Source organism: Solea solea, chromosome 11, assembly GCF_958295425.1.
Source record: "Solea solea chromosome 11, fSolSol10.1, whole genome shotgun sequence".
NCBI lineage: Eukaryota > Metazoa > Chordata > Actinopteri > Pleuronectiformes > Soleidae > Solea > Solea solea.
The window spans coordinates 9,861,782-9,882,712 of NC_081144.1; the positions used below are offsets into that span (position 1 = coordinate 9,861,782).

General features: G+C 38.0%; 3 protein-coding genes across 7 annotated transcripts in view; 1 reads left to right on the forward strand and 2 right to left on the reverse strand.

Moving 5' to 3' along the window:
• The window catches only part of nckap5l (NCK-associated protein 5-like), a 54,054-nt gene extending 52,637 nt beyond the window's left edge, over window positions 1-1,417 (forward strand). For all 3 annotated transcript variants that reach the window (XM_058642236.1, XM_058642235.1, XM_058642237.1), the window contains exon 13: window positions 75-1,417. In XM_058642236.1, the coding sequence (XP_058498219.1) occupies window positions 75-335 (261 nt within the window). In that variant the 3' untranslated portion in view covers window positions 336-1,417. The remainder of the gene's footprint in view (window positions 1-74) is intronic.
• A 949-nt stretch (window positions 1,418-2,366) lies between these two features.
• tegt (testis enhanced gene transcript (BAX inhibitor 1)) lies at window positions 2,367-10,127 on the reverse strand. Of its 2 annotated transcripts, none has more exons than XM_058642239.1 (10): window positions 9,976-10,127; window positions 7,783-7,859; window positions 7,572-7,680; window positions 6,132-6,252; window positions 5,722-5,770; window positions 5,127-5,224; window positions 4,898-4,977; window positions 4,701-4,801; window positions 4,455-4,530; window positions 2,367-3,321 (listed from the first exon to the last, which is right to left on the reverse strand). In XM_058642239.1, exons 2-10 carry the CDS (start codon window positions 7,836-7,838, stop codon window positions 3,298-3,300), a joined length of 714 nt encoding a protein of 237 aa, XP_058498222.1. In that variant the 5' UTR covers window positions 7,839-7,859; window positions 9,976-10,127; the 3' UTR covers window positions 2,367-3,297. The 2 variants fall into 2 exon arrangements, with proteins under 2 accessions (XP_058498222.1, XP_058498221.1); XM_058642238.1 differs by lacking the exon at window positions 9,976-10,127 and adding an exon at window positions 9,414-9,537.
• A 905-nt stretch (window positions 10,128-11,032) lies between these two features.
• ctdsp2 (CTD (carboxy-terminal domain, RNA polymerase II, polypeptide A) small phosphatase 2) lies at window positions 11,033-20,604 on the reverse strand. 2 transcript variants are annotated; one of them, XM_058643130.1, is made up of 7 exons: window positions 19,956-20,604; window positions 17,356-17,519; window positions 16,023-16,124; window positions 15,507-15,563; window positions 14,779-14,871; window positions 13,637-13,822; window positions 11,033-12,732 (listed from the first exon to the last, which is right to left on the reverse strand). In XM_058643130.1, exons 1-7 carry the CDS (start codon window positions 20,014-20,016, stop codon window positions 12,607-12,609), a joined length of 789 nt encoding a protein of 262 aa, XP_058499113.1. In that variant the 5' UTR covers window positions 20,017-20,604; the 3' UTR covers window positions 11,033-12,606. The 2 variants fall into 2 exon arrangements, with proteins under 2 accessions (XP_058499113.1, XP_058499114.1); XM_058643131.1 differs by having other exon boundaries at window positions 16,023-16,121; window positions 19,956-20,602.
• Window positions 20,605-20,931: the final 327 nt, after the last annotated feature.

Sequence of the window (20,931 nt, forward strand, 5' to 3'; positions counted from 1 at the left end):
GAAATGAGTACACAGCTCACAAATGCGGGCAATTTAAATGAAACAATAGAAATAACATGTTTTCTCTTCCTCAGAGCATGAAGGCCGGTGGTCCCTCCTCCAGTCGGATAGTTGACCCAGGCAGCTTGCCGGTCCCTGCCCAGACGGGGATGAGCCGCAGGGGAAAGAGCCGCACTCCCAGCGTCCCCGAGATGAGCCGGGAGTCTGGGCTTGAGCTGCTGAGGGAGAGGCCGGAGGAAGCGCTGTCCCCAAGCCGACCTCAGGTCCTGGAGACGCCGGAGTCTCTGAGCGATTCTCTGTACGACAGTCTGTCATCCTGCGGCAGCCAAGGATGATCCTCAGACAGAACTGGGGAGACAGTTACTCATCTAGTCCACAGATATAAAAAAAAAAACACACACCCAGCGCCACTCTGACCACACGTCTTCTGGCCACGGGCTGTTCTGTGATGCTGCTGAACCCGCTGCCACCTTTTGAGGAAAAGAAACTGTGTCCTGTTGATGTCCGCACAGAATAATCTGGTGATGTATCATCAGCTGCTTCTGCTGCAACTGGAAAGATGAATGGATAGACTTCTCCTCAGGATTTCAAATAAAACATGAAGCCAAAAGTCACCCAAATGACCTACGTTGTTCACTTTTTTCACAATCAGACTCGTCTGTGGATCCTTCTCTTTAATTCATGTGTACAGGACAGCAAGACGCATGGCCACGCTAGCGATTAGCACAAACCCTTGACACTCTGGTAGTTGTTCGGCAACTTGTCTTTTGTGTTTTTTTTGTGTGTTTCTCATCATCGGCAAACACGTCTTTGTTGTACATCCAGGAAGCAGTGAAGCGCTAACCACTTTGAAAACTGAAGTACTGTAACTGTATCAATGCGTCAATCTTTCTGTTTCTCAACATCATTTCATCACATAATGTGTTGGAAAAACAACAAAAAAAAAACATTGGAGCTCTGAAAAGGAAAAAAAAAGAATGTTCATGTCTGTGACTCTTAATTGCTCAACTCATGCATCACAACTTTAAATGTATAAACGACTTTATTGATCATGTTGATATTGGGTTTTTTTCTTCGACCGAGGACGGTTGTCAGAATGTGTCTGTTTGAAATCATACTACATTTAAAGGTAATATAAACCAGCAATAACAGCATAGAAAAGAGAAATGGCTACACTATTCGATGAATATGTATTTCTATTATTTATTTATTTTAAATGTGCATCATTTTGCGTTCATCGTCTCTTTTCTTTAATTCTTTTTTGTTATCTCTGTGAAAATTGCAGTCTCCTCGCTTAGTAGATTATGTTCATATCTTGTATTTCTACATCTCCGTTGCTGTTTGTTAGCCCTAGCCAATAGAGGTCGTATGTACCTACTGCCGTTTTTCAACTTTCTAATTAAAATGTTTTGATTTAGTTGGGTCTTTTTTTTTTTATCATTATTATTATTGTTTATCTCTCTTTTTATTATGTATTTGGGACAGTGGAAGTATTCATAAACAGCTGTGGAAAGCACATGTATGTACTCCAGTGCTGTACTGAAGTATTTCTACTGAACACAGTAGTTATTAAACGTATTTAGATATTACATACACATAATCCACTGTATTTAATACGGATGTATGTATAAAAAGTTTTGCATTTTAACTGGCACCAACATTTACTTGAGGAATACACTAATGCATTTAGAGCTGCAACTAACGAATATTTTCATAATCGATTAATCTGTCCATTATTTTCTCACGATTAATCGAGTAACCGCTTGGTCCACGTTAAAAAACGTTGATCGGTGTTTGTCAAACACCTGGAAATTATGCTCTCAAATGTCTTGTTTTGTCCACAACCCAAAATGATGCACTTTTAGTGATTTCTTCGTTATGTGGAGCAAAGAAATGAAGAATATATTCATGTTTAAGAAGCTGAAACAATCAGGAATCTTGTTTTAACGATCAAAAAAGCTTCAAACTAATTCAGCGATTATCAAAATAGTTGACATTTAATTTAGCGTTTCAGCTCTAAATGTGTTATATCAATATGTGTGATAGTTTGTGTTAGAATGCTTGGAGTACATTTTACCATTAATAAAACCTAAAATATTTTCACCTAGGTGACATTTTTAGGGCCACAACTACTGGTTTTTCGTCACAAAACAAGACATTTGAGAACATCATTTCCAGGTTTGATCAACAAACAAAAATGATATTTTATGAACCAAACAATTAATCGAGAAAAAAAAATCCTCATATTAATCGATTATGAAAATAATGGTTTGTTGCAGTTCTAGTGAGGTGTTAACATTTCTTCTTTAGTAAAAAAAACATTCAACAACTGTCCAGGGAGCAGGAATTATGCAAGGAAACGTTCAAACGTTCAACACATTTATTTGAGCAAATGTATCAAAGTATTAGTTTCGATTTTACATCAATAAAATAAATTCTTCACAGTATACATGTCCAACAAAAATGCGTCAATGCCAAATTGCAAGGTTTACCAAACCAATTTTTCGAGACCACAGATATTTGGAGAGATTTGCAGGGGAGTGGTGTGAATAACGTCTGTCTTTGCTTCAATTAGAAAACACAGTGACAGAACTAACATTTCTCTTTGAGACTTGTAGTGGCTCTGTGAGTCTGTCTGAACGAGTCGCCGCGCGCCATGAGTGACAGGCCGTCACGGTTTGCATCAACATTACCAGGCTTCGTTATATTCACTCACTAAACTAAATTTGTGAAGGGAAAAAAACAACTTAAATCGGGATATTTCTCAACACAGTACTGTCGTCAGAATCATGGGACACTACATCTTGTGACACTCCACTAAAGAAAGGTTTGGAGGGAAAATGTTAATATGTGAATCAACAAAAACAATTACACAAACTCAACCTTATCAACAATCACTTTTCAGAAGCTCACAACCCACTATAAAAGGAGCCTACTGTGTAATTAAATTATGGCACTAAATAACAATAATATAAAAGTCTTGGTAAAGTGCTGCTCAGCATCTAAGCCTTCATAGAGCAACGCTTCCCTCTAGAGGCCAAGCTGGATCACTGCAGCTTTAGTCTATTAGTCATTCACAGCCAAGATGGGACAAGCATTAGTGTACCACAAAACTTACATTCAAACCTTGTTGTAAGTTTCAAAAGAAATAAATCAAAAGAAATTTCAATAGTATAAGACTGTATAGGAGTTAATTAAAAAATGAAGACAGAAAGTGAAAAGCACCAAGTGCATCGCAATTTGTGTCTGTTCTCAAAGATGTTTTTTTTTTTTAGACTCCAGCTTCTCAACTGCAGATTACTTCTTCTCCTTCTTCTTGTCCTGGAAAAGAAAAGAAGAAATGGTGAGAAATAAAACATGAGATCTCAACACAGCATTTAAGACATGCTCCTCTGATGCTATGAAGCCCTGCAGACAGTGTTTGCTGATAGTTTTGAGATTTCCACTTCTGAAAGCTTTCACCTGATCTTTTCATACAATAAATAAATAAAAACATCAAAAAAATCAAATGAAAAATGAACCCAAATAACTTCAATACCAGTATTAGTGTCAATCTTTTAGATTGAATAGAAGATTAATAGAAAACAAATCAACAAAAAAAACAACTATGATTAATCAATAATAACACAGTTAGTTGCAAACTACCTTTAGTTTATTATCATGTTTAATTATTTACAATGTTAACACAAATGTGTCAGTGAATAAACAGCCCGTCATTGTTGCAACTATTTGAGAAAGAGCTACTTTTCGCTATCTTTATTAAATTAAACCACATTAAATGTCACATGCAAAACAACATATTTTACGTATATGTACGATCATCACCTGAATATTAACTAGTCACTGCACAAAACAGTGATACATTAGTAGAAAACAAAAAAATGTTTCTGAAAAGATGTGTCTAATGACTTAAACATGATTTGTCTTTTATACTGCGGTGGCATCTTAAAAGTCGGGAATCTCAAACGTGACCTAAAAATGTATGTTTTGTATGCTGGTGAAATTGCTATAATTACATTCACTCGTTAGAAAAGTGAAGAGCGGAAAAAAAATACATTCAAAGATACGTTTTTGTTGTTAAATCTAGTGAAAATACTCCATATTTTAAATATAGGTCAAATACTGTTTATTTTTTCAAGCCTTTATAATTTAATATTAATAATTGGACATGTCTGTACAGCAGAGTTTTTAGTCAATCTTGCTTAAACAGCTTTATCACACTGGCCTACACACTAGTATTTAGTCGGAGAATTTTATGTGCGATTGACTCAAATTAAACTGCGGAGCGAGTTTTCATCTGAGATAATGGAACATGTCACAAAGTGAAACAATAATCTGGAGGAGGCTTTAGATTCACACATAATGGTCAACATTAAGATCAATTTTTTTAAACTTTCATGGGATTTACAGACCATGAGAAAACGAAAAGATTTTTTTTTAGCTTTATTAAATACCTTATCGTTCAAGGCAAGGATGACCATCAGTTTCCTGAAGATGGTGATGAAGTCAAGGAACAGATCCACACAGTGCCTTCAAAATAAATCATATGAAGATGGTTATAGTATCAATGTTTCCCCAATCATTATTTATTAAAGAAAGGGCTACAAACTGTTCACCTTCATCATTTAATGGCAGAAATTGTGCAAAAGTGCAACTTATTTGAATCAGACGTCATGTTCATAAGACATAATTCTCCTCACCAGACATAGTCCTTGTCACCATTCTCTGCTTTCTCGATGATGAGCTGAGTGTCAAACAGGACAAAGCCGCACATGATGAGCAGCCCCAGGTACATGTGCGCCTGTCGGGAAACCAGAAGCATAAATTAATTTCACCTCACAATATGTGACACACAGCCAATCACAGAATCTTACAGAGAGAGAATATTAAAAAATACCTTAAAGAGCATCATAGAGCCAAAGAACATGTTCATCACAGACATCAGGAGCAGGAGGGAAAGGCCGGACATCAGAGTGCCTGAGGGGAAAAACAGGATAGTTTATTAGAGTTTAAGGAATAAAGGTTTCTGCTACGTAAAATAACATTCTTTTAAAGGGGAAAATCGGGTGTAATAAACAGATTATGGTTGTTTTAGTAATGTGTCAATCAAGGAAAACTGCCTTTACCTCCAAGGAACAGGTAGCTCCTGCGTTTGGCATAGAGGGCGCTGAGAGTGAAACAAATGAAAATCACAGAAGTTCCCATGAAGGCCGTCAGAATGATGCTGAGGAGAAAACAAACAAAGGTTCTCAGTTTCTCAGAGGCTACATTCATTACACTGGCGTTTCCTCAACTGTTTATACTGCAACACAATTCACCATTTGGCAAATTGTGGCAAGTAGAAATGTGTGTATACAATGTTTCAGACAGTTTTACTGCTATTTCTGTTGCACCCTGTACCAGCCATTTCCAGCTATATGTTTTATAAATTAATCACAGCTTTATTATGGATGTGTAAAAAACATAATAACATAACAAAAAACATACATTTATATAACACATTTCAAGCAAAAGGCTGAAAAAACTGCAAAAATCTCCCAAAGATACATTTATAGGAGAATTGCCTAAAACAAACCCTCTGTAGGAGTTTCAGCATTCTCCTGTGAGCAAATAACAGGAAACAGTTGATGTCCACAGTCTATTTAAAGACTGTTTAAAGGTTCTTTGTTTCAGTCCTTATTACTAAGCAGCTGTTAGTTGCTTATGTAACTTTCCACATACCTCGGATTGACAGCAATGACAAAGTCCAGTGTGGGGCCAAGGCCGACACCTGCACACAGGAGGAGGACAAAACAGTGTCACAGTGACAGCCCTGGTCACATACAAAGTTCCAACTTTACTCGAAACATCCACTCAACGAAAGCTGCAGCTACTGATAATTATCATTATGAATTCATCTGACACTCATGTTACTGATTAAGTATATAAGATAACTTTGGAGATTCAATCCAATTTAATTCCCAGAGTTAAGATAACATCTTGAGATGTTTTGTTTCGTTCCACCTACAATCCAAGACCAACTACAGCTACCGTGGCATTTATTTTCTACAATATATGATCAAAAACATCTGAAACAAAACTTGTTTTGAGTGATTGCGTGAGCAATTGTTCCAAATCAACCATTGGTTTACCTGTGAGGAAGGCAAACCCGGCTAGGATGGCCAGTCTCTTCTTCTCCGTCTCAGGGTTGTGTGGCGTCATGGCCAACCAGAACATCATCCCCAGACAGCCGAGCATGGACAGCATGCCGCCCTGAAAAGAGAGGAAACAAGGTTAAACGAAATAAGGACAGCAATTCTGTGACACATTTTTATTAATTTAGCATCAGGATTGCATTTAAATGATAGAATAAGATGTTCAGGACGAATGAGGTTCTGTCTTAGACCTGCATTTCAGCCTGTGATGCTTGAAATATCTTGATAAGCAGAACATACTATAAATGTTTTGGCAGTGGTGCAGCAAAGGACAAATTACACCAATTATTATGTTGATTTTTCTCATTTCCTTTGCGACCATGAGGGCTGGGTTTGTGATGGTCATCTACTGATCCGAGTCGCTTCCCACCTTTAGCCACAGGAACTTTCACAAGGACCTCTGGACTTTACCAGGGACAGGGTGCATTCCGACTACAGAGACTAAATCAAGTTCTGGGTAATTGTACTTGTTGGGACCTCGTCTCTTAACAGCAGCACGAACGGAATCTCTTTCTTTTTTATTGCTGTTTTTCCTGTTAATCAACTCTACTGTGACAGCCCGTTTCACTTGTCCCAACATAGTTTAACATTTATAACATCTCTTGCATTAGGCAAGTTTTTTTTTTTTTTTTTTTAACATCTGCACATTGACTCAACTCAAATCAACATAAACTCTGTGTTTATCACTTTCTCTGTGCACATAAATGCAGCATTTCAGCAGAAGGACACACCTAGCCTTGGTTTGTGTCTGATGCAAATTAGTGTGTACTCCGAGAGCATGTGTTTACAGAACAATCACCCTAACAGCTATAGAAAAGATTAATTGTTAGGAATGAGTATTTATCATTTCCAAATATTGTTTTCCTGTTGTTTTTAGTTATCATTATATTCTTGGTCGCTATCTTCTGATATGAAGGCCATACATTATTAGACATCTGGAACTCTCTCCCTTGCTTAACGCTGCTAAGCATACACTCAAATTAATTGTAAACAGTGCAACATTGTTGTACTAGTGCCTGGTGGACTGTAAACAGGTTGTTGTAGCCCTGGGTTGTTTCCATGTCCTTACGCTAATTTGCATAATCTATCCATGTTTTTCATCACGGCAACATAAGCAAACAATGGTCTTCAGGAACCTCTGAAAGTCACTGGTACTTTGGGTGGAAATATGCCTTTTTTTCAACAAATGTAGACTTTACTTGAATAAAGCAGAATTCAAAATAAAAGTTCAGTGTTTATAATTGTACTACTGTGAAAATTGTGACATTTAAAGTCAATTGTTGTCTTACGAAGGGTTAAGTATTCTAAAAAGCACAATTTGCACAAATGTAATGAATAACTTTGAGTAGGTACACTGTTGAATCTTGTTACCATTACCTGAAAAAGGCGTGTGACAACATGGACATAGGATCCAGCTGCAGCTACAAACATACATACTGCCAAGCTGGAGTATACATTCTTCAGGTGCACCTGAGTGGAGTGAGATCTGCAGACAAGGATTATACGGGGAAAAAAAAGGTGATGCAGAGCCAGTTCTGTAAATGCCCGACTTACATCACAGAGCACAGTGTTCTGCATGCTTACGTACATTTGGGAGAACTTCAAGAGAGCGTCAAGATTGATGTTGCGGTCAAACGCGTTCATGATGGCACCAGGAAGTCAGATCTGTGGATTAATGACAGCACCTGGTTGAGTAATAGGACTATGTGGTCATTCTTAACCATATCCATGTTGATGACATCACACACAAAGATCAAAGGAAATCAAAGAACAAGACTCATCATACCTGCCGGAATTTACTGAAAAAACAATTAAGAGCTGATACCTAAGATACTTAATAGGCACTTCTTATTCATGTTAATGCTACTGTGTTGCTTATGTGCCTTCAGTAAACACCAAATTAATTTCCTCTTCGTATTTTGTCACTGGTACAAATGTATTCCACATACCAAGTCAAACAGTGATGTAGTGTATACAATGTAGAGCTGAAAAGGGGGAAATTCTAAGGTGGAAATTATTATTTTGTCTTAAAAGGTAAGAGACTAAGCTTAAATAGCAAAAAACACAACATTTTAAGGTAATTGTAACAACTGATGTACATTAATGAATAGCACCAAATGCTAAATCTGCATTTTGGAAAGAGGGCACACTAAAAAAGTAAGGGTGCAGCGCCCCTGTTACACTTTTGAGAAATGATGGGAATGCCCCTGAACTGATCTCTACAGAGTTAGATAAGGCCATGAATAAGAAGATTTGCACAACAGATTATCACTTACAAAGAAGTGGTGACAGCTTCAACTACTACACAATCGTGCATGGATTCTTCTTCCTGGTAGCCCCCGTACCAGGGGCAAAAAAACGCACCGCGACATTTACGTTTGACCAAACAACCTAAGAAATCCGATTACGATTTAATCCACAAAACACACAATTTCTAAAAATCACTTATTCATACTTAAATGAGGAGCCCTCTTATCACAAACCAAAATGAATCAGTTTGAATGATTTCAATGTTAAATTGTGCAAAGAAATCAGAAAACATTCAGATTTAAGACGCTGAAACCGATTAATCGATAATCAAAATAGTTGACGATTAATTTAGCAATGATGAATTATTTCAAAACGATTAGTTTCTAACTGCAAGTTATTATAAGGTAACTATTAACCAGCACAGACTGGAGTTTGGACCAGTTTTTCTGAATCTAGAGATTGTGACATAAGCCGTATGAAGGATATTCAATGATAGTATGTGCTTATTCTCATTCGACTGACCTTTACCGTCATATTTTTACTGTAAAATATTAAACACCTAAGACACTTTCTGCCATTAGGTTTAAAATACAAAAGGGTGGGCATAGCTACGTTTCTGAGCACATTAGCGAAACATTAGCTAGGTTAAACAACAGGTGTTACGTGTCAGTCGCTGAAAGCAACAACTAGTGTACAATTGCGTTTGTCAAGTAAACACGTTAGATATCGACGATACAATCGTCACCAGCTGGTACGTAATAAATAACATGCTTGGAGTAAAATGACAGGCGAGTTGAGACACAGCCAAACATCAGAGTATCATATTAGCTGCTCGCCTAGCATTGGCTAGCTTACGTCTACTTGTCTGAAAATACAATTCGACGCGTCGCTCATTCTTCGGCAGATAACCTTTTCACCGTCACTGTCACACGTCGACACCCGACACACGGATACAATAATATGTCTCACCTTTCCTCTGCTCCGAAGTTTTTGAATCCCTGACTTAGAATGTTTTATAAATAAAGCAATACGTGTCCGTCAGCACACACACACAGGCCGTCTGATGTCACCGTGGAAACGCCCAGAAAATGACGACACTGACGTAACTTTTAACGCATTTATGTTTTTTTTAAATCTATGTTGATGTGGTGTGAGAAGTAAATTACTTTTTGTGGCGTTTTAACACTTCAAGCCATAATTTAATATTAATATTAATTTAATATATTTTATTAATTTAGAAATAGAGATTAAAAACTTGTAACAGAAAGGCTATGAAAAGTATGTTCTCCATATTTAATATTATATAATATAATATTAAGTTATACTTTTGGTGTTGTCTGTCCTAATAGTGTTGCTTGTTTTCTCTTTTATACAAAATGTGTTATTGAATTGAATTAATTTATTGCCACTTTTTCTAATCAATTAATGTTTTATCTTTTCAGTGTAACTGTGGCGTTGTTTGGAGACTGTATTTATTTTTTCACAATTTGCGGGAAACCTAATTTATATATAAATTAGATTTAAAACTCACCTCACTCGCTTAAACGATGGAAATCACTTCCGCGTCGTCAGAGAATATATATAATTCCGATCAATCGAAAATGTGACGATTCCTTTTTTTGTTTTTTTGTTTTTTTAAATGAATGCACTTAAAAACGTGCTATTGAAGAGGTACTGATGGATGTTTATGAGAAAGGCACTTCCTGGTGTCACTGAATAATGTCCCCGGTACACCTAAAATGGCCGACTTAAATTTAGCTGTACAGCCATGACGTGTTCCAGTAAAAAGCTGTTGCTTTCTTTGTCGTTTTTGTTTCACTTTTGCTTCTATCATATCTTTAACCGTGGTGTGTTCAGAATGAAACCAAAATAAATGCAGTTGTCTCTTCAAATTACATTATGTCTATTACTTGAACTTTACACAATTCAGAGGCAAATATTACTCCTTGTACTCTACTTGCTTCTGTCATGTGTCATGCCCACAGCAAAAACAGCCATTTTAAGTAATTTCAGAGTTAGTCATTTAGGTTTTCATCAGTAAAAGTAAGAACATACTAGATGCTGTTTTCAATTTTTTTTTATTAATGTATCTTCAGAAATGTCTTGTGGACATTCATTTTGCTCTCAATCCTCAACTTGACACAGGACTTTCCCAAGTGAAGTGTTTTTCAAAAATAGTATTACTTCCTTTATCATCTTTTTTTCCACTACTGGCAAACATTTTAGAGTAAATGAGATTTAAAAAAGTAAAATGTATTATTCTTACTTGAAAAAATGGTGATTCCCCAATGCAAAAACACCCAGTCACAAGTAAAAGTCTAGTATTGACAACACATGTTAGTTTAGTACAAAACTATCCAAAATAATTAGTTTCAAAAGTGGAAGTAATCCTGATGTGGAATTCCTAAGCTGTTGGAAATGCCCTGCAGTAGTAAGTGCAATCATAGACTCACATTTAAATGAAATAATATGTACTATTTTGGATGAAAGGGAGAGTATGTTTCAGACGGTAGAACACTCACACAAAAACTGAAATTGAAATAAGCACCCTGGTTTTGAGAGCTTTGGTCAAATCACATTGAGAAATGTTCGTTTTGCCATTTATTCTGATACACAAAGACAAATTGTGACTTTTGCAACAAATACTTTTGGTCATCACAATATTTTCATCGTCATTTTTACTTGGTAGGAACATGCAGGAAATAATTGCATCAGGCATTTTACGTCATAGAAAAAAAAAAACATTACCCAGAAAACGCAACCCCACAAAATATCCATTGTAATAAATTTTCAAATGCATGATCTTGCATGATTGGATATAGCATTTATAGCTTTATTATTTAACTCTTAAGTATTTCTTGAAATACCCATGAACTTTGACAGCAAAATGTTTATTTAGGCACAGACAAAACAGTCAAATGCAAGGCCCGCCTCAAAGTAGGCATATGGATGACAATGCAAAATGTTAAGCATTAAAAAGTACTGAACAATACAGATTCTTTTGGCCAATAAATATAGAAAAAAACACTCATACATGTTAAAAAAATCAAATTTGATATTTTCAAGTGTTGTACTGCAAGTACCACAGCCACATGGCTTTACACCTGCTCTTGACAGTGTTTTCTCACGCTCAGCATGACACATCAGAGTGCGTAGGCCTACAAATCTCTGTTCAGGCAGAACACGATTCTGTGTCCGAATTTCAAAGGCACAGTTTTTACTTTCAGCACTGTCGATATAAAACAAGTGCATGTTGTCTGTCATATAGTAACAACACAAAAACATGTGACAAATGGACTGTAATTAAACATTGGCTAAAACGGTGGCATCTATGGTCATCCTAATCGCCAACATATTCCAGTGTGTCTGCTCCAAACTGATCCATCAAGACAAAATTTCACTCTGTTAACTTATAAACAATAAGTACATGCCAGTCTGACCACTAGTGATGTTTTTTGTAGATATTATGTTTGCAGTACAAATTAGTAAAACACATTTTTTGCTTCTCATTTACAGGTAAATAAGACTACAGCTATGTTTACATCTGCTGAATGCAATTACTGACTGGCTGATAAAGAGGTACTGTCTGTTGATACAGAATTTGGTTGCATAGAAGAACCTTATTTACCATTTATTTAAAAATAGATTTCCTTATAAACAACCTATAAAAAGAAATCAATAAATGTAGAAAATCTGGCAAAAATCTTAAAAAAGAGCTGATGTTATTTTGTTGTTCCTTAAAGGCACAATAATAAAAACCACAATGTCCAAAAGTCAAGTCAAGCGCAGGCTTCTGCTTTGGCAAAAGAACCACTTTGATATTCATACTAACTGGAGCAATAGTGATTGTGATTGTGGATTGTGAACTGCTTTGGTTGTTGTTTCCTGCTCTTTGTCATCACTCTAATAGTGGTTGTCAATATTGTCAGCACATGTTCAGAGGAAAAGCCTCAGATTGTGATCTATAATCTTGTTTGAGCCAAAGACATTGTGTTTTTCAAACTTGGAATTTCCTTAACCTCGTGCTTTAAACACATTGCAAGCATTAGTTTTGTGCAGAGGTAAAGAGGATAACAACTGGATAGCATCTAAAAAAAACAAAAAAATTCTGTTGTAGTTCAATCTAGAGCTCTAACAGGAACTTAGCAGGCCCCTTGAGAGCTTAATGTCCACGAAGCTGGTCCAGCTGACTGTAAACGTTCTCAGCTTGACTAAGTTCTTCAAACACAGGCAGAAGGTTGAGCAGCTCAGCATCTTCCACATCATCAAACCACGACACCACAGGAACCTGAAGAAAATAAACCGTGGGTTCATATATATACTGGAAAATGTGAAGGAAACCAAACAACTGTATGTTTTAAATCAGAATGTGATATGACTGGTGAATACATTTCAATGAAGCCCCTGACACTTTTAAGGGTTTTATCTTGATTTTTTTAATGCCCAGGGTGAAATTTGCTGTTTTCTTCATCATATTGGCCCTTTTCCTTGCAGACATATTTTAGCAGGAAAAGCACAGGTGTTAACATTAACAATGGCTCTGTTTAAGGCTGCAAAGATGTTTTAAGCTATTAGCAAATTAATTGTCAACTATTTAGACAATCAAACACAAGATTTGATTTTTTTTCAGCTTCTTAAATGGGAATATTTTCTGGTTTCTTTGCTCCATATAACAAAAAAATTGTTAAAACTGAATGAGACAGTTTGATTGATCTAGAAAATACCGGTAATTGACAGATTACTCAATTATGAAAGTAACCATTAGTTGCAGCCTTAGCTCTGTTCAAGTAATGCCTGTCCAATACTGTACTGAATATATTTGGGTTTCACACAAGACATTTGATCACTTTGGGCTATAGGAAATGACTGTGGGCATGTTTCACTGCTTTAACAGATGAGGAAAAACATGAATACTAATCAGTAATAAAAATAACTTTTGAAAAATATATTCAGTTTCCCAAACAATTTAAATATTTCTGACACTAGAAAATGTAATCTCTGCAACAATATCTGCTTATTTTATCAATTTACAGACTTGTTTTTATTGTCCCCTCTACTTTTTTGAACTAACTGAAATGTTCTCTATAAACTTTAGGATACAGAAATGTTACATCTTTTGAATGACGAGCATCAATATTGTTGGTATATACTGCACATCCACAAAATAAGTTACTGAGAAGATCAAAACTCACAGCATTGTTAGGGTGGAAGATGTAGGAGGCAGGAGAGTTATCCAGGATGAGGGTTTTGTGTAGATCTCTACCCAAGCGGCTTAGGTCTTTGACATAGCAGCCCTGGTGGAATACACAAGATTCCCGGAATAACCGAGTCCGGAAAACGCCAAACTGATCCAGTAGGTCCGTCACTGGGTCTGCATACTGGTGGAGATCAGGGAAGATGTATACAGGGAAAAGCAGGGAGGTGTAAGGTTGAGGCTAAATAGGACTTCCTACTGACAGTGAATATTTACTCTCACATTAAAAAGCTACGGAGCAGAGCACTCATCCAGAATCTGCTCATTTGGAACAGGTTGCACCAGCTCTTCATAAATCCAGTCCCTCTATGTTATAAAAACAATCAAGAATAACCTTCCCGATGAGGTCAGACAAAAATCCAGAAATTATTGTTAGGCTAAGGTCGGGTTCAATCACATCAATGTGGTCTAGTTTCAAGTTCTTTGAGTGAAACATAAGAATAGAATAGGTTGAATTTAAATAGAAAATATGGTTTAAACATTTAATAAATAGATGTATAACGAGTAAAAATAAGTATAAACTGATGATTTACTAAGCAAGTTGCATAATTACGACTTATAAAAATCACTCTGGAATCAGAAGCGGTTACATACTGACAAAAATGTTGATTTTAGATTTTTTTTCATGTAGTTGCAGGAGAAATTTATAGTAAGTAATTTACTTTTCCAGTTGCATTTTCTCCAGTGCTCGGTCACAAATTAGCTTTACTCTAAAAGGACATATGTTAATAAATGATCATTAGTTTTTTCGTTGGTTTCAGTTTTACAAAACAAACTAATAATTACATTTACATAAAAAAACTAGCTTGTGGTGCAACCCATTTTAATTTGATTAAGTACGATTCTTCACTCAAATCATGGAAAGAGGTGGTGCAACCAAGCACTGAAGCCAACTATTGTTTAAATTAAACATGAGCAGGGTAAGGCAACTAACCAAAAGCATGTTCAGCAGTTTCTCTACCAATAAAAGGAGAACTAACAGGCAGGAGAAGCAGAACAACATGTGATTGATAAGAGATTTTATAAAAGAGCATACAAAAGACTTGTTGTGAAAGAAATCTCTTTCAGTATTTGATGTACCTTAGCGAGACTGGCAGTAAACAGCACACATTCAAACAACTCTCCCATTCTCTGCAAGAATTCATCCACATATGGCCTCTTCAGTACATACACCTGTAAAAGAAACAATAAACCATCAACTCATAGGACTATTTAACTGATATATTTTATTTCTTCACATTTAAAGTCATCATTTCCGTCCGTTAGGTGCTAATGGCCAGTTCCTGAAACAAGTAATCAAGAATAGGCCGTGTCAGTGTTAACCAGCCTATCCTGGATTACTTGAACCAGGCAGAGGCCCACACAGGATTCCTCAGCAGCACATGGGGTCCCAGGAATCACATTTCTGAGTTAATTACATTTCCACGTGTTCAAAAGTGTGAGGCCCTACACCAAAGTTGAACAAACTGTCCAGTACACGGTGCTGGTTACGTGTAACTTTTCTCCAATGTATATTTCCACAGAGACCGTTATATAAAAGGTTTTAATTATAAATCACATTTTAAATGAACTGGGGCTCAAATGACCGTTTTCTTGCTGATGCATCACTTATACTTGTCCTTCCATTTTCCAACATCTGGCCAGTAGAGGGCTCCATTATCCCAGCACCGAAAGCCTGGCTGATCAGTTACAACAAGACCCATCCCTTTTCAGCTCAGCAACCACTGCAAACACATCAACATACATACACGAACACCACCCCCCCACCCCCAACCACCCAACAAACACACTCACACACAGTATTTTACCTGGTGTGTGGTCCCCTCTATCTCCACAGGCACGATGAAGTCGGCATTATTAATAGGCTAGTGGGAGAAAACAGAGGAGATGGTTGGTATGCTCATTCACATGAGCCACACTGTGCACATTCACATGGCATTACATAACAAGTTATCAATGCCGATGTAAATCAAAGTACACAACAGCAGAATAATTCACTAGATGTTACAACACACAAGTGTGAAGAGAAACTAGGCGGACGCACAGCTGCTACATTCTGTCATTGTGTACTGTATACTTTAGCTCAACAAACAAACCAAGGGACATTTACACCAATAATTACTGTTTTTTAAGAACAAGAGTCCATTATTTTATTTTCATCTATTTAACCAGGAAGTCCTTTGAGACTTAAATCTATTTTACAGGGAGTTTTACTAGTCAAAATGGCTCCCCATTAAGTTTCACATTAATGACAAGTTACATTGGTTTTCTACACGTTACATATATACATAAGTATAATGCATAAATAATGAGAAGTGGGGTACCTTGAATGAGCTGTGCACCAGTGTCTCATCCAGGTCTATGACCACGCAAATCTTCCCTTGGTCCTGGGTCGTCACTTCAGGCAGCAGGCTGGGTTCAAACTGCTTAAAAGAATTCACAGATTTTTTTATTTTTTTATTAACACTAATACCATTCTTGTCTTGTCTTGTCTGGGGTATATATAAAGCTAAAGAGCATGTTTGGTTCTAAAACATTCAAGTGATTCACAGAAAAAAATCAAAGCTTAGCCATTTGGGAAATTAGATAAGACTCAGTTTCATAAATGGATGCATGTGATGATGGCTTACGCAGTGGACTTAATTATTTACTGCAAGAGCTTTTTACATTTTATATCTTCAGGATCAGGATATTCATGTCTTTGATTATACTTTGTAGGGGCATCTTGTTAGACTTTAAAGGTGTTCATCTGCAGGGAAAATAAACTACCATGACCTAATCTAATTTCCAGATATCCAGTTTTACACTAATTTCGTTTCTGTCTATTTACGAGCACAGTGAAACTAAAATTAATTATTAAGATATTACATAACACAAGCTGTTTATCCATTAAGCCACAACAACTTAGGATGAGAAAATGGTAACCATGAATAACACCAGCCCTATTTCACTTCCTAAAAAATAACCCTAATGCAACATAAGACCAATGTTTAATTTGGTTTCATTTCAGTGGGTGCCTACCAGACAATAACCAGGCCCCATAGGCGCTGCTTCCTGTTTGCTCCTGAGGCTGGAGGTTACGCCACAATTTGAACAAACATTGCTTCTCATTAAAAGGCCCCTTACATGATAGTAAAGCCGTAATCAGGCTGACAACATTCACCAGCATTGTAAGCAGTGTGCAGTCGGTGCTCAGGGCTTTATTTTTTATTCCGTACCTCAGCAATTACAAGGCACATTATTCACATTGTTCTCGCCACCTGCCTAAAGGACTGCGAGGCACTTTGTCGTTCTTATATTCCTTAAAGGATCAAGTACGATCATCAAAGTAATTTCATATCCGCAGACAGTTGGCGGTTAGCTTTTCAAGATGTTCAGATCAGGTGCAGTGGTGGGTTTAGTGCTCAGCTATAAAAAAAAAACAATGAAGTTTCAAGACAATAATAAGGACATTTTTACAACAGCATATTAAGTATATTTCTACAAGCACACAAGCTATTGAAATGCCTCCCCTTTTATGGCACACAGTGTGTGTGTGTGTGTGTGTGTGTTTGGGTGTGACAAGGAAGTAAAATCTTAAATAAACAGAAATAAAGACAGGACTACAAATTGTTTTCAATGTTGAGAAAAATATTGCTGGAATAAGAACAGTGTTACCTTGACAACCATTCCATTTTCCTGTGAATCCAGCAAGGCCTGCTGGGAGGGTGGTGGTAGTGGTGTTGGTGGTTTGGAGCCATCCTGAGCTTTTAAGCAACAGAAGAGTGCTTTGAAGATGTTACAACTCCGTGGCTGTTTTAGGGCAGACTGGTTCACCTGGCCTGTTCAATACAGAGAAAGAGAGACTTTCAAGACATAGCACAGCAAAACTACATCTTGCCAATATAAAGATGATCACTGTGGCCTTGGATTACATGCCACAACTGCTTATTTTCTGCCTCTCACAAAACAAATCTTTCTTACAAACAAAAGAGAAATAAAAAAAAAAACATCACAAACACTACTCAATCAGGTTTATGTGGCTTGAAATGTATAGAATAAACCTGCTCTCTTCTAAAGGCACCGTCCATCTGTTTATACAAATGGCAGAGCCCGCACATGAAATCTGTTTTTAATGCGCCTGCCTCTGCTGCTGGAAATGGCTGGTACATGTTATATAATCACAGAGGGCGGGAAAACCCACACTTTTCAGCAGTACCCTCAACAGAAAACACAGACAGAAAACATTCCAACCATTTTAAACTCCAAGACCTTCCAGAGCTGCCTGGAGCTACAGCCAGTCAGTGAGCTGGACAAGCAGTCACACCTCAGTGCTCTGTGCACATCTTTGATCCGTCACTGTAACCGTGGCTGTCCGAGCAGACTTGACAAGACTCAGTGAAAGAAAAGGGTGGGGGAAACATTCTTACAAGTCCCTTCTAAGGTTCTTTTCAAGTGAGGACTTGCTTGAAGTTATACCAATAGATTCAGTGTCATCGTAGTTCATAAACACACACTGAAGAGACCATCTGTTGATAAACTCAGCAGCCAGAAGTGTGTACCACCCAGCTGCTTCCTTCTGTGAGTTACCCTTTTCTTAGTGTCCACCCTGCTAACCCTCAATGCTCTAAAGACGGAATGCAGACACACCAACGACCATGTTACAAAACTACACGTTCAAGAGACAAAGGACACTAGGGCTCGATTAGGTCATCCTACTTTTGTTATTCTGTAGATGTCCTCCATTAGTTCAACAACACATCTCTCATATTGTTTTGATTTAACACAGTCCAGATGTATGTAGCCAGTTGATGTGAATTGTACATTGCCAGTCAGCGCAATTCAGCCTATTGATTTCCCACAGGAGGGCAGTACTAGTCATGGATGACATAACACATGCATTTAATCTCCTCGTCGTGTGATAGAAAAAAACAACCCAAAACACATAATCCTGTAGATACTTATAAGTGATGAATCAAGGGTCATTTAAATGTACTCATTCCAACAAAACATGCAGGGAGAAAAAAAAATGGTACTATTATTTTTCATAACCAAATCAATACCTGGGGCTAAACACACCACAATCATGCAATATGCACGATATTACCAAGCGAATGGTGAGCCAGAATCAATGAGCGGAGCCTCATTCAAGCGCAAGGAAAGCGTGCAAACAACGGAATCTTTGAAGGCGCTACAATGGGCGTGTGCAGAGGGGTGTGTTTGTGCATTCCGCTGTCAATACCGCGGCACCTGGTATTTCTATGCAGCGCTGCTGTTAATTAATCCACAGCCTCTGTAGACCCTCTCTGCAGCCATCATCGTAGAACACACACACTGTGATTTAACGCGCTGTTTGCTGCTGCACTGGAAAAAAACAAACGTTTAAGTGCAGCAGCAGTTTTCTCCCGATGCGCACTGAACATGGACAACAAAACACCACGGTGTAGTTTACACATGCACAGCAACAGCTTGGCTTTATGACTGCGCTGTAGATATAACGATCCCTGCACTGACACACGAGGAGGTCCTCATGCGCTACCTGGTAGTAGTAGCAATATGGGACGTGCCAAACAAGCTGGAACCTGAGAAGCATAAATGCGCGGCAGCTGGGTTTGGATCGACCAGACCAGCAGCAACAACAACAGCACCGACAAAACCTCGGTGATAATCACAACAACACACGAACAGAAGCCACACAAATTCCATCAACAACAACACAGAATGCAGAATAAAAAAGAGAGACAATGTGGTCAACAATAGCTGGAAGCCGTTGATGGAAAACCCAGTGCGTAATGGATACCGTGAACTTGATCTTACATCCAATACAACATGAATCACTTGGCTGTGATAAAGCACAGTGTGAGGTGCACAATAAAACTGTCTCTGGCACAAACATGTTATTCATGATAATCGATTTAAGAGCTAGAATGATCTGCAGGTGATCACTGAAGAAAAAAAACAAATTAGGGCTCAGGTAAAGAACCACAGAAGCACATTTTTTCTTTTTGAAACTCATCTATTTGTGTTTTCTAGACGTTAAGCGTGAATATAATAATCAGGAGTTAAATGTAAAAAAAATTGTTTTTTTAAAATGGTAATGCGCCTGTGAGCGCGCTCCACCACCATCCGCAGAGCGTAACTGTCAAATGGGCGCACTACACTACAGGCTTCCTCCCCCTTCACTATCCTGAAAACAAACAGGCCTGATATTAAATCAGTCGCATGTTAAATGATGTTTTAACAGAAAACATACACGTACAAACGCAGGCCGAACTCACCTGCTTTCGGTGACACTTGAACGTCTTCTTTCTGCACTTGGGTGATAACAGAACTTTCCATCTGACAATCACGGAGCCGTCAAAATCCTCAAATCCTGTCCCCGAGCACGGATGGGCATCCCTCATTGGGTTTTATTAATAAGTCGATTTTATCGAGGTTCACTTGTAGCCCGCCTCACTTACGGTCCTTGGTGAGAGAGTGTGGGATTCGTCTTGTTCCCCCGCCGCTTCTCCTTCTCTCGGAGGTCCGCCGCTGCCTGTGGAGGGAGGAGGAGGGAAAGGCACTTGGAAATGTGTTTTAAGGAGGCTTTTTGAGGCTGTGTCCGCTCCGTCGTCTCGTGTTTATCGCTACTATTAGTGGAAATATCGCCGAGCTGCCCCCTCTCCCGTCGCAGCGAACTCCTCACTTTTGCACTAACAACATGGAGAATCCAGGCGAGAGGAGGAAAACAACCGAGGAAATGGGGCAAGTGAGGCCGGTTTCAAGCCCCCCCTTACTACAGATAAACAACACCGCCCGAAAGACGCCAAATAGCGACGGAAAACGCCGAGATTCGGCGACACGCGTGGTCTTTGGTGCGGAAAAATCGATCCCAGCGCGTAGTTCGATGTAAAATGCGAGTTTTGTTGTTATCCGGGGTTTTGTTTTTCTACGGTAGGGACTCCGCGGGCGCCTTGAAACGGTCTCCGTTTCGTGATTGGACGGCCGGGAGGGGATGTGGGCGTGGTCGAGGCATTCCTCCCCGTCCCGCACGCTCCGCAGCGAACACATTCCAACGCTGCTCCCGCAAATGAGATCACACTGTTTGTAATAACAAATAAATAAACTACTAAATACAGAACAGAGTGAGTTAACACACGTTAAAGCTAAATTAGCCCATACATGAAGACAGACTGTGTATTTCCCGTTGAAACACTGTTACGGACTATTATAAATATTACATTCACTATTGTCTATTATTTACTAAATTGAATA

What these genes read in the sequence shown, in the direction of transcription:
- tegt (XM_058642239.1), bottom strand. Translation starts at nt 7,838, where the DNA reads ATGAACGCGTTTGACCGCAACATCAATCTTGACGCTCTCTTGAAGTTC. An exon ending in GAGCTACCTGTTCCTTGGAG is followed by an intron (nt 4,978 to 5,126) that starts GTAAAGGCAGTT and finishes TTTTCCCCTCAG; the next exon opens with GCACTCTGATGTCCGGCCTT. An exon ending in TCCTTGCCTTGAACGATAAG is followed by an intron (nt 3,322 to 4,454) that starts GTATTTAATAAA and finishes TTTCTTTTCCAG; the next exon opens with GACAAGAAGAAGGAGAAGAA.
- ctdsp2 (XM_058643130.1), bottom strand. Translation starts at nt 20,016, where the DNA reads ATGGAAAGTTCTGTTATCACCCAAGTGCAGAAAGAAGACGTTCAAGTG. An exon ending in TCAAGTGTCACCGAAAGCAG is followed by an intron (nt 17,520 to 19,955) that starts GTGAGTTCGGCC and finishes TGTATTGAACAG; the next exon opens with GCCAGGTGAACCAGTCTGCC. An exon ending in AAAATGGAATGGTTGTCAAG is followed by an intron (nt 16,125 to 17,355) that starts GTAACACTGTTC and finishes AATTCTTTTAAG; the next exon opens with CAGTTTGAACCCAGCCTGCT.